The following is a 15,459-nucleotide window of genomic DNA, read 5'->3' as shown; positions in this document are numbered from 1 at the left end:
CTCCCCATTGAAGCCTGCCAGACGGAAAGCAGAGGCCTGTGCTGCTCTGCTTCACCTCCCCCAATTCGGCTGGAGCCGCTTCAAACATTCACGTTCCCCGCAGCTCCCAGGGCCGCGGCCAGCCAACTGAAGTATTTACAACCCAGCAGTAAACGCAGGCCCGAAGGCGCCCTTTCTTAGGCTCCACGACCCACCAGCTCACCCCAGGTTAATGGCCCCTGTAAAATTAGGACACCCAATATTATAGCAACACTGTAGGAACACATTCATAATGACTTCTAACGAGACATGATAACTTGGACAGCTCGCCCCTTGCCCTGAGACCCAACCTCGCAACCTATGATACCCGGTGAACAGGACGATGGTAACCATGTATTGATGTATCACCAAAAGACCCCACTCTAGGAGCATTCCTCCTGTGTTGCATTAACCTTTAGAATAACCTATTGGAAGATTTACCGGGGAAGATAATATTGCAATATTGAATGAATGCGGTGTGCGTGGCCTTAGGGCAGAAAGCCAAGAAAGACGTTCATCACTGACACTGGTCATGGCTGGCACAACAACACCGCCTGGATGAGCCCAGCTGACCTGCCCGGCCCGGCCCGGCCCACGTGGGTAACCAGTGACGTCCACCAACCACGGCAAACCACATCACAGCTGCACCTATAGTTAGTCATTGCCACCCAATCCCCACGAACTTGTGCCCCCTATAGTGTGTAGGTTCTTATGACGCATTTTGTAAATATATACGCCTGTCTTTGCTATTGTCAGACAGAGCGCTCTCAGAGTTTGCAGAGTCCTATGCATGCCCTATTCTGACTTATATAAACTCCCATTAAGCTCACCCGCACTTTGTCTTAGCCTTATTCCCATCTTCGGAGAGTCCATTATTGTCTCTCATTGTGGGGAGAATCGTGCTATCTGTGGACGCTCGCCTTCAGTGGTGACCCCGACAGCGTGATTATTTTTCCTTAATATATATATCCCTACTGTCCCCTTTGGCACGAAAATCTCTGGTCGAAAAGGGATACGCACGTTGCGCCGGCTCCGGAAGGCTGCCCGCCAACGGCGACCGGTACGCTCAGAAGTGCGCACTCAACAGAGAGAGGGTACGGGATCCCGGTTGAAAAATACCCTTTGAGTACCGCTCCCTGGAGCCGGGGCTGACCGTTGAGCGTATGGCAACACTGCCTGGACGGACAACTACAAAAAGGACATAGAACAACGTAAAGTCCGAAAATTCAGAAGAGATACGTTGGATTATCTTCAGGATATAGTATACTCCTGGCAAGAATACTACGCACAAAACAAAACCGCACCAGGTAGAAGACCACAAAACCACAAAACACCAATACCGGGACAAGAACCAAGTGGATCCAGTAGCGAAATACCTACAAGTGGGGACGAAGTTATCAATAGGGAGAACGCGGAAAGTGGACCGATTATACATACATCACAAGAAGCGACTACCTCTAACGCACAAACCACTCCCTCGGTTTTTTTAGACAAAAGACTACGCGAAGAGGCAATAAGAAATCTAAGATCGCGGAACAAACCAAACAACTAGTTGTTAATATTTCATCAAACCACTATCCAAAGACCAAACGGACACATTGAACCTAGGTTTAACATTTATACCAACCCAGAATTCCAATTTGCTGGAAGAAAAAATCAATCTTCACAGACTGGCACGGAAAATGAGACTCAAAGTCTTTTTTGATTCACAAATGGGAATCAACACTACACAAGAGCCACATCAATACTTAGAAATGAAACCCAAGAGTCATTTCGACCCTCAAGTCAATAACATAACCATCAGAATGTTTGAAGAACAGATGATAAAAGATCTCAAAAGGGTTAATTTCACCAGAACAAGGAACTACAATACCAGGAGAAGGCAGAATGAAATCATCAAGAACCTTGCGGATGACAGAAGCCTGACCCTAAAACCGGCAGACAAAGGAGGGGCCATAGTTATTATGGACACTACATACTATGAGGAGAAGATTTTAGAGCTCCTAACAGATGAGAACACGTACATAAAATTTGAACAAGATCCGGTCAGAGAAATATCAAGCATTATTGAAACTACGCTTGAGGAAGCTGAGGACCAAGGATGGATTTCCAACAAGACTAAATTGTTTTTGATTAATGAACATCCTATTACTCCAATCTTCTATGGATTGCCAAAAATACATAAGAACTTGACAAAACCCCCCCTCAGACCGATTGTTGCGGGAACTGATAGTATCTTCAACCCACTAGCAGTTTATGTGGACAAGGCATTACAACCCATAGTCCAAACAACCACAACATATCTTAAAGATACCACAGATTTTCTCAATCACCTAGACACCTTAACAGATATTAACAGAAATGATCTACTGGTTTCGTTTGATGTACAGAGTCTATATACATGCATCCCACATCAAGACGGTTTGGAAGCACTCGAATGGTGTCTACTAAGAAATGAATGTGAAGCAAACAAAACCTTCCTAATGAAATTAAGCAAAATTATACTCATTAACAACTATTTCAGATACAGGACGCAGTACTATTTACAAGCATCAGGAACTTCAATGGGGTCAGCAATGGCCCCAGCCTATGCTAATCTATTCATGTACCATTTGGAGATGAAATGGATTTTGATACCAACAAAATTTAGCAAAAAAATCATCACCTGGAAAAGATACATTGACGATGTTTTCGTCATTTGGAGAGGACAACATCACGAACTAGAGGAATTCCTAAAATACATCAATTCAGGCCACGACAGAATCAAATTCACGATGGAAATTGGAACCCCTAAACTACATTTTTTGGACGTTGAACTAGAGATTGGGGAAGATGGGATAATCACCAATATTTATCACAAACCCACCGATGTTAACAACACGTTACACTTCAGGAGCCATCATCCGACGCATTTAAAGAATAATTTGCCCTACAGTCAATTCCTTAGACTAAAGAGAATTATCTCAACAACTGACACCCTGAGGAATGAAAACCTATTGATGACACAAAGATACAAGGAAAGAGGCTATCCAGAGTCTATCATCAAGAAAGCAGAAGAAAAAACACTCACATTGGAGAGGAAAGACCTCCGTATATCAAGAAATAGATCTAAGGAGATCCCATTTCTCTACGCTTTAAGATATTCAGCACAGAGTCATCACATAACAAGGATGATCAAGAAGAACTGGGGTATAATCAAATTGGATCCACAACTAAAGAGACTATTTCCTGAACCACCCATAATCGCCTACAAGAGGGGTCGGAACTTCAGGGATAGCCTAGTTAAAGCAGAAAGACCGAGAGTGGACAATCAAAGAACCCTCACCAAGAGGAAAATAGGTACGTTTGCCTGTCTCAGTTGTGGCAATTGTAACAACATAATGAAGGGAAGCTATGTAAGACACCCATCAAATGGCCAAAAAATCCCACTAAAGGATTTTGCCACTTGTGACACGAAATCAATCATTTATGGTTTAAGCTGCCCATGCGGCATTTACTATGTTGGACAGACACAAAGGAAAGCCAAGGAGCGCTGGAATGAACACAAAAGTAACATACGTACCAACAGTGTTAACTCACCTGTAGCAAGACATTTTTCCATAAAGAAACATAATATTTCTCAACTAAAGGTTGTGATTTTGGAAATTGTGAACAGAGCCCCAAGAGGTGGCAATCATGCCAGACGTATGAACCAGAGGGAAATCTTCTGGATAGAGAGACTAAACAGTCTAGCTCCCAATGGGATGAACGAAGATTACAGTTTAGCCTCATTTTTGTAACTAAATACTGTTTCCCCTGACCCAATCAGAAACCCAGTGTGGATACAATATCAATTGCTGTTAAATACATTTTTGAATTTGTTCAGTTCACTTAGGATGATTTTTTACTGACATAGGATGTATTAAGTTACAGACCATAGAATGTGAGCATGCTTCTCTTGAAATAGTAAACACACGGATGTCCAATATTCGATTAACTTTTGTCCGTGGTAAACAATAGATTTCCCAGAAGTTACATGAGACACTCCTCACATTTATCTTTCGACTCTTTTCACCTTTATTTCATTTGACTCAAACTCCCTGCACCAGTATAGATATACACCTATATACTATTGGTTAATTACACATTGTTTTCTAAAATATGTCCGTATGACGTCTGTTTTCCCGTCACACGCTGACGTTCTAAACATAGTGACGTCGTCACGCTTCGACGTGATGACGTCATAATGTAAATAGTGGCCATCTTTAGCGAAAACCGTGTAGAACGGTTCGAGCTACAGCACCGGCCATCTTCTCAGGAAGGAGGTAAGAGAATCCTTTGTAAACAGCTCCCCAATTGCATATCATGAGCCTAGAGGCCTTCACAGAATACTCTCCACAGAATGATCCCACCCCATTGTTTTCGTGTATCTAATATAGTATATATACGTGTTTTTACAGACACGAGTGGAGGAATCGCCCATTACTGCACTACCTCCGTACCTGAGGACTCTCTACATACCACAGCGACCCATTCCATGGATGTAGTAGCTTTTTACAGAAATACCGAAAGGTAATATTTTTTCTTAGATATTACATGACTAGATTTTCCTTCATGAATTAAGATCCCGTTTTTAATTGAGCTTTCCCTATTGTCTTTTTATCACATCTACAGGTTGAATAACCATTATTGGGCTGTTATTGCTATTGATAATAAATCCAGTTAGGATATTCCACATTGAACATCCAGGTGATTATTATTAAAAATTTCTCCCAAGAGTTAAATGACAGTTATCAGTGAGAATCTAAAATTTGATCATTGTATCATACATTATAGACGAAACAAAGATTAACGGCAATGAAGAGGGCTATCAATTCCTGAAGAAGGGGACACCCCGAAACGCGTCGAGAAAATATTCATCATTACTTTCTGTGGATATACCATGTGAAAAGCCTATTGTATAGAAAGTGTGATGAGTACCTTGTATGCCCTTGTATTATTATATTGAATGTAACCTCAAAATGAACACATTTATGTTATTATGTTTACAAAGACTGGATGATGAATGAATTGAAATTCATATCTATAACAATTAATTTAAAATTCAATTAAAACCGATGGTCCCCATCATTCTGTTTTATTATAATAGTGTCATGAATTAGCTTCTCTCATTAATTTCTTCTTTTTTCTGAAAGAAACTGAATATTACCATTGTATAGAAATATTGACTGTTTCTACAGTATAAAGGGTGTGCAGGGGACGGGAGAGTTCCACAATCTTGTGGACAATCTGTTGGATTAACACTGCCTGGACGGACCCAGTTCGGAGACTCTCGGTTCAAGACGGGCACGTGAATATTAAGTGCGAGCGACCATAAAGGGAGCAGGGGAGGAAAACAGGGCAGGGAACGAGGTTGTTTGAAAGGGGACACTTTGGGACTACTAAGAACCACTCTAGGCTTTCTTTACTTTTTCTTTGCATATGGCCATTAGGATCAAGAGGTGAAAACAGATAAAGAGACGGGAACCTAGCTCCGCGAGGGGGTAGAAGGCGGCGCCGCATAGTGCTATCTTGACTAGTACTGGGAATATATGAAGAAGTGGAAAATGAGATAAAGGTGTCTGGTAAAGGAAGACACAGTGAATACATTAGTGACTGCTATTCTTTCTATTCTTCTCTCTGGGTTGATGGGGAAAAAACAGGGTTAGTACCAACATTTTTTTTTTAAAAAAACAAAAAAAAGGGAAGATAACCTAAGTAAAAAGACGAGTTTATATCAAAACTACAAGACAAATTCATATCAGATTAAGAAAGAAAGGGACAGCTAGCAAGGGAGGAAAGGGATTACAAATTGAGCTGTGAATAACATGTGCCAGAACATATTTGTCACAATGAATGTGTAAAAGTGGTCATAATTGCATAATTATGGTGTGGTCATGGTAAGTGTGACCAGAAGAAATTTTACAAGGAAGAGCGCAATGCAGTAAAGTGACTGTTATTTTTGGGATAAATTTGCTGAAGATATTGGTGGTGTACGAAGGGTGGTTTGCTTTTGTATGTGCCCCCTAAAGTATACAGAATAGAGGCTGTGCGCGGCCATCGTATATTGTTCAGGTGGCGAAAACACACGCAGGTCCCCACACGCAGTGATACACAAATACTTAGATTTATCTGTTGATACATCTATCGAGCAACCGCGAACGATGGGGGCAGAGACACCATTAGCCCATATTTGTAAGAATCTGCCTGGGTATGCTGAACGTATTAAGAAATATCACGATCAGTGGATTACAGAGCTAAAGGGGGAAGGGTTACCCCAAATATGGCCAGAAGGGGGATCGTTTGACAAGAGTGTCCTAGATATGGTAGCTACATGCATTTGTTTAAAATACAAGGGGAAGCAGTTACCTAATGGGAGAGAAATATTAGATCTATGGAGATTGTTTGAAGAAGTAGCCCCGCCCAAGAAAAGGGAGTTAGGTACTGATCTGCCACCTACCTCTGACAATCCATTGCTGATACCAAAAGACGACAAGGTGTTGCCAGAAGGGGAGTCACCAGTAGAGGTAACTAGGTTGTACCCAATACTAAATAAGCCAGTGCCCGCAGAAGGATACAGTGACTCAACATATGTACCCCCAACAACAGTCACTACGACTCGAGGGCCAACAGCACCCCCACCGTATGAGAGTCATAGAGAGCGCGACCAGGTAAGTACACCAATAGTGAACATAGAGAAACTAACAAAAGACTTAGAGTCTAGGCTCTCTGTAGCAAAAGACGAGCTCTCGAGGATAAAAAGCATATGTGAACAGACTGCGACTAATGCTGCTAGGTCAGAGCTGACATCAAGAGCACAGAGTCATGATAAAACCATTGATGAAGGGTGGAAGAAGGGGGAGATATTGTTTAGGATACAAGAAGAACCAGCCCGAATAATTGAACTGGAGGAGAGGGAGGAGCGTACTGACAATGAGATAAGGACCACAGGAGGTAGAGATGAGCTATTGTGTGATATAGAAGAGGACTTAGAGGAGAGTGAAAGATTAAGCATGGCAATGGGAGGAGGAAGTGAGGGGGTGGATGGCGCCTGTCCAGGGAGAACCATGGAAGAAGAGTGGACAGGACGACTAAGGAATAGGTTGGGGAAAATGGCACCACTAGGAAAGAACGGAATGAAGGTGAGTACAGATAAGACAACAAAGGGGAAGTTACAACTCCCACTAATACACAGGGGAGGAGGGAGGCTGAATTACATACCCTGGGCTCAGATGGATAAGGCCAATCTGTTAAAGCTATTACCACCGCTATCAGGAGGGGCAAGCAAGTGGATATATGCATTTGAGAAACACACAGCCGGGGTACCTCTAGCAATAGGTGATGTGAAAAGTCTGCTAGTATCAGCAGTCGGGGATCAAGCTGACAGAGTATGGGTAAAGGCTGGCTTCCCGGGAGCCACGTTAGACTGCGATCGCCATGATGGTGCCTCTTTTAACACAGTACGTGCAAGGGTGTGGGATGCATTAAGAGAGACTTTCCCAGACACCCCAGATTTGCAGTCAGTCATGCAATGTACGATGAATGATGGAGAAGATGCTATGGATTACATTTTGCGGGTCCAGGAGATGTGGAGAGCGGAAACGGGCACGCCCTGGTATCAATCAACGTCATTATTTTACTTTATAATAAAGAGAGGGCTCCCTAAAGAGGTACAAAAGGCACTTGACAAAATTGCAGGTATTGAAGCAAAAGGGTGGTCCGAAATACAGAGCATAATAGTTCACCACTGTAAACGAATAAAAGAGAGGGAAAAGGAGATAGCGCAAAAAAGATTGGCAGACGAGGCAAAGCTAGTACAAACAAAACTGGTGATGGTCGCTGCAGCAGTAGCCGTGCTCCCACACAGCAGGGAGGGAGAAGAGGAGGAGGAGGGGCTGGTAGCAATACAGGGGAGGATGGCAACGAATTGGGCAGGAGCAGGGCAACCACAGGGGAACGAGCAGGAGCAGAGTGGAGGTCCGCAGTGGCAAGATTGGGCCCCTCGAGGGGGACGAGGTGGGTACAGTGGTCGCAGAGGGGGTGGACAAGGGTACGGGGGAAACAGAGGAAATGGATGGCAAGGTCCCAGAGGTGCGCAGGGAAGCTGTTGGAACTGCGGGAGGTGGGGGCACTTTTCCAGAGAGTGCAGGAATAGATCAAACAACGGATTTCAAGAGATGGAACACTATGGCAACCCTCACCCGGGAAGCCCATATGGTCTTCCAATGGGACGACAACAGAGGGAACAAGGACAGGGGTACCCAGAGCAAAGGCAAGCGCATCATTACAGAACACAGAATCACCCACAAAACAACGATAATATGCACTACACCCCAGGCAACCCTTTCGCAACGAATGCCAATGGAACACCAGCCCCAGCCCCCTATAGTGGTGTGTCAGTAGTTTCAGGAAGCATCTTCAGCCAGGGGGGGACAATGAGACAACCAGCATAGGACAGCCCACAGAGAACACTTGCGTGTCCTGTTCTATCTACCACCTACGATGCAGTGGAGGAACCATTGGTAGGGGCGCAGATAGGAGACAAGCAGTTCATATTCATGGTGGATTTGGGAGCCGAGAAATCATGTATCCGTGAGGGCCGGTTTCCGTGATCTAACCGGAAGTTAGAGACGCAGGGGTTCTCTGGGGCTGTAATTGAAGTTCCTTACACAGAAGATTTGGATGTGACAGTGGGGGGTAAAACGGTAAAGACACCCTTACTGTATTATGAACAATCGCCAATAAACCTGATCGGAAGGGACCTTCTTAGCAAGCTTAACATGACAATATCATTTACAGAAAGAGGGATAGTGTGCTCAACACCAGGAATATGCCCATTACGCGTAATGCTGGTGGTGCATGCTCGGGCAACAGCACCAGAAATATGTGGCATGCCAGTGGACGAAAGAATGTTCATCGAAGGTTTAAAAACACTGGCCCAAGTAGTTCCCGAGCTAAAAAAGTTAGAGTGGAGAATACCCGCAGAATTTATCTTCCGCCCAATAGTACGCCCAGACATAGCACCAGAGTCAGTGGTATCCTTAGACCTGCATGCTGTACGTATCATCAAAAAGGATTGCAGTAATTGGGATGGACATAGATGGGTGTGAATGGCGCACTGTACTGTGCATCAATGCTGATATTGCTCTACGAGACTTATCTGATGAGGATCTCTTTTCTGATGCGGCGAGTGATGGCGAGATAATAATGGAAATAGCAATGCCCTGTGACAAGTACCCGTCCAGTTGATGGCAGTGGTGGGAACGCCACCGTCCTTTTTTGATGATGACATGCGACTGGTGCCAAACAATTTGTGGACAACAGGCCCCCATGATGTAGGTTTGTTGCATGGAGTGACACCAGTGGTAATAAAACTCAAACGAGGGGCAATTGTGCCCCGAGTGAAGCAATACCCATTGTCCCGCGAAGCTGAAGAAGGGATAAAAGAGACAATAAATGCATTGCTAGCACAGGGGATAATAGTGCCCTCAAACTCCCCATGTAACACCTGTATCTATCCGATCAAAAAAGCAAAGAAAGGGGCTTGGAGGATGATCCAAGATTTACGCCCCCTAAATGACGTCATACAAAAAGAATTCCCTTTGGTCCCGAACCCTGCATCCATAATGTGCAGCATCCCAAAAACGGCATCATATTTCACAGTGGTTGATTTGAAAAATGCATTCTTCTCCATCCCCTTGGCGGAAGAAAGCAGATACTTGACAGCATTCACATTAGGGGGGAAGAGATACGAGCATTGCAGGCTACCTCAGGGGTACTGTGAAAGTCCAAGCATTTTCAACCGCATACTACACGAAGACCTGGGTAATTTATCAGTTGAAAGCACGATCATTCAGTACGTAGACGATTTGCTCGTCTGCGCACAGAGTGAAGAGACGTGCAGAAGAGACTCAGTAACGCTCTTGACGCTGCTGGCAAATAAAGGGTACAAGGTGGACAAGGGGAAGCTACAGTACTGTCAGTCAGAAGTGCTGTACCTAGGACAGCTGATATCAAAAGACGGGAAAAGAATAATACCTGACAGAGTAGAAGCAATAAGGTCAGTGAGAGAACCAACCACAGTGAAGGAGATGCAGAAATTCTTGGGAATGTGTAACTATTGTAGAGCCTGGATACTAGATTATGCAGCCTACACCAGGCCATTACTGCAAGCACTCAAGGAGGCCCAGCAAGAGAACAGGAAAATAGAGTGGTCAAAAGAAATGAGTGACTCGTTTGGGTTGCTAAAAGAGCTGATCTCGAGTGCTCCAGTACTCGCCAATCCTGATTATGAGTGCGAATTTTACCTGTTCTCACATTGCAAGGGAACTCTTATGACAGCTGTACTGACACAAAAGACTTCCCTAGGACACAAACCATTGGCTTACTATAGTGGCCCATTAGATGCAGTGATGCAAGGCCACTTCGCGTGCAAGCAGTCTCTCGCCGCGTTCGCCATTGAGAAAAGTGCCACAATAGTAATGGGGTGCCCTGTCACGTTGTTTGTAGAACACTCATTATTTGCAATACTTGAAAGATCAAAAAGCACACTGACCACACAGCGAGCAACTGCCTATGAGATAATATTGTCTAGCGCCAATATTCACGTGGTAAGGTGCAGGACAATAAACCCAGCAACATTCATCACAGAACCATGCACACTAGAGGACATGCAAGAACACACTTGTGCAACATACACAGGGGAAACGGGGGAGGGCACGGTGGTGTGTGAAAATGCCCTGAGCGAGGGAGAGGTGTACTTTGTGGATGGGTCAGCGTCGATTGACATGGACACAGGAGAGAAATATGTGGGACTAGCAGTAGTGAGGCTAGAAGAAGGTGAGTATGAAGTACTAGTACAATATCGCCTTCCGTCCCATTTCTCAGCCCAAGCAGCAGAACTTATCGCCCGAATAGAAGCATTACATGCAGCTAAAGGATGTGCAGTAACAATATACACAGATTCAGCCTACATGACGACAACCGTACACGGAGGTCTAGCCCGGTGGGGGCGGAGAGGGTTTCGAAGGGCAGATGGGACCACAGTGCAACACGCTGAACTGTTGAAGGAATTGATTGAGGCCCTAAAAGATCCAACAGTGGTAGCAATAGTGAAGTGCCAAGCACATACGTCCAACACGGACGTTGTGTCTTTGGGGAATGCGGCAGCAGACGCTGCTGCCAAGGAGGCTTCGTATTTTGAAAAACATGGAACAGGCGAGTACCTATTGCAGCGCCAAACGAACGAAGAGCTTCCAGAAGGATACAATGCCATGCCCATATCACAAATACTAGAGCTACAGGGGGGTGCCAGTTGTGACGAACAAAATGGTGTGGGAAAAAAGGGGGTGCAGCCAATCGGCAACAGACTTATTGTGGCGCCAAAATAACTCAGGAAAAGTAGTAATGCACATCAAACTGTTAGAGATAGTATTCCAGCAATTACACTTTCCAGCGCATAATACTAAACAACACATTGCAGCAGAGATACAGGAAGATTGGTTCGTGCCATGTCTCCAGGAACACATATATAGATTGACAATGGAGTGCACAACGTGCCAAATATATAACTCTGGGATGACCCTATGGACACTCAGGGGGACAATTCCAAAACCAACAGGGCCCTTCAGAGAACTGCACATTGATTATGCAGTCATGGGGGAGAGGTGTAGTGGGGCACGCTACATGATAGTATTTGTATGTCCATTTTCCAGGTGGGTGGAAGCGGGTTCATGTGCACAACCTGATGCTAAGAGCGCTGCAAAGTTCCTAGTGAGGGAAGTGTTCCTGCACTGGGGAATTTGCGATGTAATTCACTCAGACAACGGCACTCATTTTGTGAACGAGCTCTTCAAAGAAGTGACCGCGTTATTGGGAATAAAGCATAAACTGTGCTCGATTTATCATCCTCAAAGTAACAGCTTTGTCGAAAAGATGAACGGTCTGTTAAAAGGGAGATTGTCTAAATTGTGTTTTTCGTTGAAGAAAAACTGGATCTACTGCTTACCCCTTGCACTGTTTGAGCTGAGGAATCAGCTGAGTAAGGATCACCATCTGTCCCCGCACGAAATTGTGATAGGGAGACGGATGCACACAGCACATTCCCCACTGCGCCAACACTCAGATGCACACAGAAGCGCCACAATATTAGGAGATGAATTCACAGAATACCTGAAGAAGCTAACTAGGGCAGCGCGTGCAATCTCAGGGCAGCTCTCACCACCATTCACAAGGGAAGAAGGGAACACAACGGTGTCCCTTGCGGAACCTGAAACACAGGTACAATTAATGCCAGGAGAGTTCATTTATGTCCGGAGCTTTGTGCGGCGGTGGAATGCCCCAAGGTTCCATGGGCCGTACGAAGTAGTATTTTGCACACCCACAGCTGTAAAGGTAAAAGGGCTCAAATATTGGATACATTTGACAGATGTGTGAAAGGCATATAATAGTGTACAGGAAGAGATGGACGGGAAGGCACAGACAACAGCAAACAAAAGTAATGAAAATGATGAGTGAACGTGAACAAATAAATGGAGGAGTGTAACTGATAGATAAAACTGTTAACGAAAGAATTCTATTACATGTTATTGATCGAGATAAATAAAAAAAAAAGAAAAACCAAATGTGTTTAAGTGAAAATAACGGTGTAAAAAAAATATATATATATATATGTATTGTCTGCTCCCTTCTCTGTGCATTCCCCCCCCCCTCCCCAACCATCGCCTTTTATGACCTCCTGGTACATACAGTGCCAACAAAAATGTTTACATGCACGTACTTAATGCACTTTTATATCTCAAACAGGAACTACCATGGCAACAAACGGGCAGCCTGCAACAAATAGATTGATTAGATATAGAGACGTTTTAGCTGAGTATGAGTGTGGGTTGTCTGTATGCATTACAATATTTTTTACAATGATGTTTGGCTTGGTTACTTATTGGTCTATAGCGTCGAGATGAATGAGGGGGGAGGGAATAACGGGATTAATGTAACAAATCAAACCACAACTGTAAATACTAAAGAAGGTGATGTTTTAGTGTGGGACGGATCTAAACTTGTATGGGGATATTACACGACACCGCCCAATGTTGCTACCTCGCCAAATGAAAGACTGCAGGAAAAAATGCGAAACAGAACAACTTCCCCGCCAAAAGCATCTGATTACAATGCCCACAGTTTAAATGATCGCAACCCTTCTGTTATATCATGGCTGTACAACACCCCCACCAGCGTGCCCACCCCCACAACAGAAAACACACTGCTTGATATTATAAAGAAAGAGAATGAAGAGATGACAGAGAGATACAAAGCATTATACAATGAATGGGGAAAGGGGGGTGGAGGGGAGAAAGGGGGGCCTACACTGTTCCTCGCCCATGAAGCTGGGAGATATCTTAGAAATAATAGGAGGAAAAGGGAGGCGGGAAGGAGGAAATACGACGAGTATTACGGGTTGGGACTCGACAAGATGGAAGACCCACGACACCCCCACCAGACAAATAAATGGTATGCAGACATGAGTGCAACCGCAAAACAGACAACAAATGAGAGTTGCTATGTCTGCTCCCTCATTCCCCATGCTTCAGGTACACCAAAAGTATTGTTGCCAAAGAGTTGCCTATTGTGGATGCCCAATGGCCCTCATTAGGACCCTGGCGGAAAGGGGTTTACGCCGGCGTAATGCATGGCGTACCTTTCCGCCCGACTACGAGTTCCCGTAGCGCCATGGTGATTTTTACGCCTGCTTTTTGCAAGCGGAAAAATCCATGGCGCTACGGGACTTGTTGTTAATTACGCCACCGTAATTTACGGTGGCGTAATTAACGCCTTCCCCACTCCCATTATACCCTATGGGGCAAAAATGGGAATGGGGAAGGGTAAATGGGGATTGGGGACTTACCGCCCCGCCAAGGTCGGAATGGGGCGGTAAATCCGCCAACCCCCATGGCGGAGTTGGCAGCTTAGCGCCATGGACCATGGTGCAAATTGCACCATGGATCTCCGCCAGGGTCGTAATGAGGGCCAATGTCTCCTTCATCTCACGTTATGTAGAATTAAGAACACCTTGCAGGCACACGAGGTAACTTTTAAAATGCTGCAGAATGAGGAGACCTGCTATCCGAAAGCGGAAGGAGTGATATGTTTGGAAGAACCATTCTTTATAAAACAAGGGACATTATTTTCAGAAAATAAGTGGAAAAATGAAGAAATAATGTGCAAAGCTGAAGCGCTGCAAGGTGTGGCACCAGAGAAACTGCAGTGGATAGAGAAAACATGCACACCAGTATGGAAGGAGCACATCTCAAAATTGACTTGGGTGACGGCCATTGAAAAGCCCTTCAAGCTACAGAAAGAAATAAACTATGAACTGTGTTTCAAGGGAGACGGGAAAGCTATCATGGGGGTAAACAAAAATTGCAACAAGACCCTCACCATCCCGGATATGAGAAAAGGAACAGCGGCCCTCATGGACACTTATTGGGTATGTGGCAACCAGGCATACCTGCACCTCCCACAATCCTGGAGTGGCAGCTGCTCATTGGCCACCCTACATTCCGCACTAATGGTGATACCGGAAAGCCACATTGATGGGAGCAAGAAAATGCGAGAGACCCCTCAGCAGAATGAGGCCCAACCAACTGCAGAATCACAAGTATATGTCCTGTCTTCCGGTAATAAGGGGGAGATGCTATCACGAAACAGACGATCATCGAACTACATATCAAAAGCATCCTCAGAGCTACTGGCACAGATCCTGAACAGATATCGATTATTCAGCTCTGCAGAGACTTTCTTTGCCTCACTCATCCCTAGCATCCAGGCACGAGCAAATGCAAAATGGCTCCAAATTACACGCTGGGAGCTGATCCAGCTGGCGAATGACACTGAAGAAGGATTTAACATAATAAAAGTGGAACTGCGAGCACTGCGACTAATGACCATGCAAAATAGGTATGTCTTAGACCTGTTAACAGCGGTGGATGGAGGTGTTTGCAGAAAAATTGGAAGTGCCTGCTGCACTTTCGTACCTTCCGAAGACGCAGATAATGGTTCCTTATCCCACGTGATCGAAGCCGTACATAACCTAGGAGAAAGAATGAAAATGGAAGGTGGAGCAGAAGCAAGCACATGGTTCGACCACATCTTCTCCTGGGTCCCATCATGGCTGGGAATGACTGTTACATTTTTGATGCCGACAGTAGTGTTCCTCCTTTTTATTTTTTGTATGTGCCAGGTGGGCCTTCGATGTTGTGCAAACGCAGTACCAAACGGTGCAATGATGATGGTGACAATGGGCAACGCTCGCGGTACGATACAACATATGCAGGAAGTAGAGGTACAAACAGGAGCAGACAACACACCAAGATTCCAGATGGTGCCCATGTACCACAGCGGAGATGTAGTAGACAGGCTGTGGCA

General features: G+C 44.8%; 1 protein-coding gene across 1 annotated transcript; it reads left to right on the top strand.

The window, feature by feature from the left end:
* The first annotated feature begins 1,700 nt into the window (after window positions 1-1,700).
* On the top strand, window positions 1,701-5,143 carry LOC138492174 (uncharacterized). The gene is made up of 3 exons (XM_069619225.1): window positions 1,701-4,569; window positions 4,672-4,746; window positions 4,834-5,143. The coding sequence occupies exon 1, from the start codon at window positions 1,701-1,703 to the stop codon at window positions 3,795-3,797; it is 2,097 nt and encodes a 698-aa protein (XP_069475326.1). The 3' UTR covers window positions 3,798-4,569; window positions 4,672-4,746; window positions 4,834-5,143.
* Window positions 5,144-15,459: the final 10,316 nt, after the last annotated feature.

The sequence above is a fragment of the Ambystoma mexicanum genome, chromosome 1p (assembly GCF_040938575.1).
Source record: "Ambystoma mexicanum isolate Mex_15411 chromosome 1p, UKY_AmexF1_1, whole genome shotgun sequence".
NCBI lineage: Eukaryota > Metazoa > Chordata > Amphibia > Caudata > Ambystomatidae > Ambystoma > Ambystoma mexicanum.
This window is presented reverse-complemented; position numbering and strand designations above follow the sequence as displayed.

What these genes read in the sequence shown, in the direction of transcription:
- LOC138492174 (XM_069619225.1), top strand. Translation starts at nt 1,701, where the DNA reads ATGAGACTCAAAGTCTTTTTTGATTCACAAATGGGAATCAACACTACA.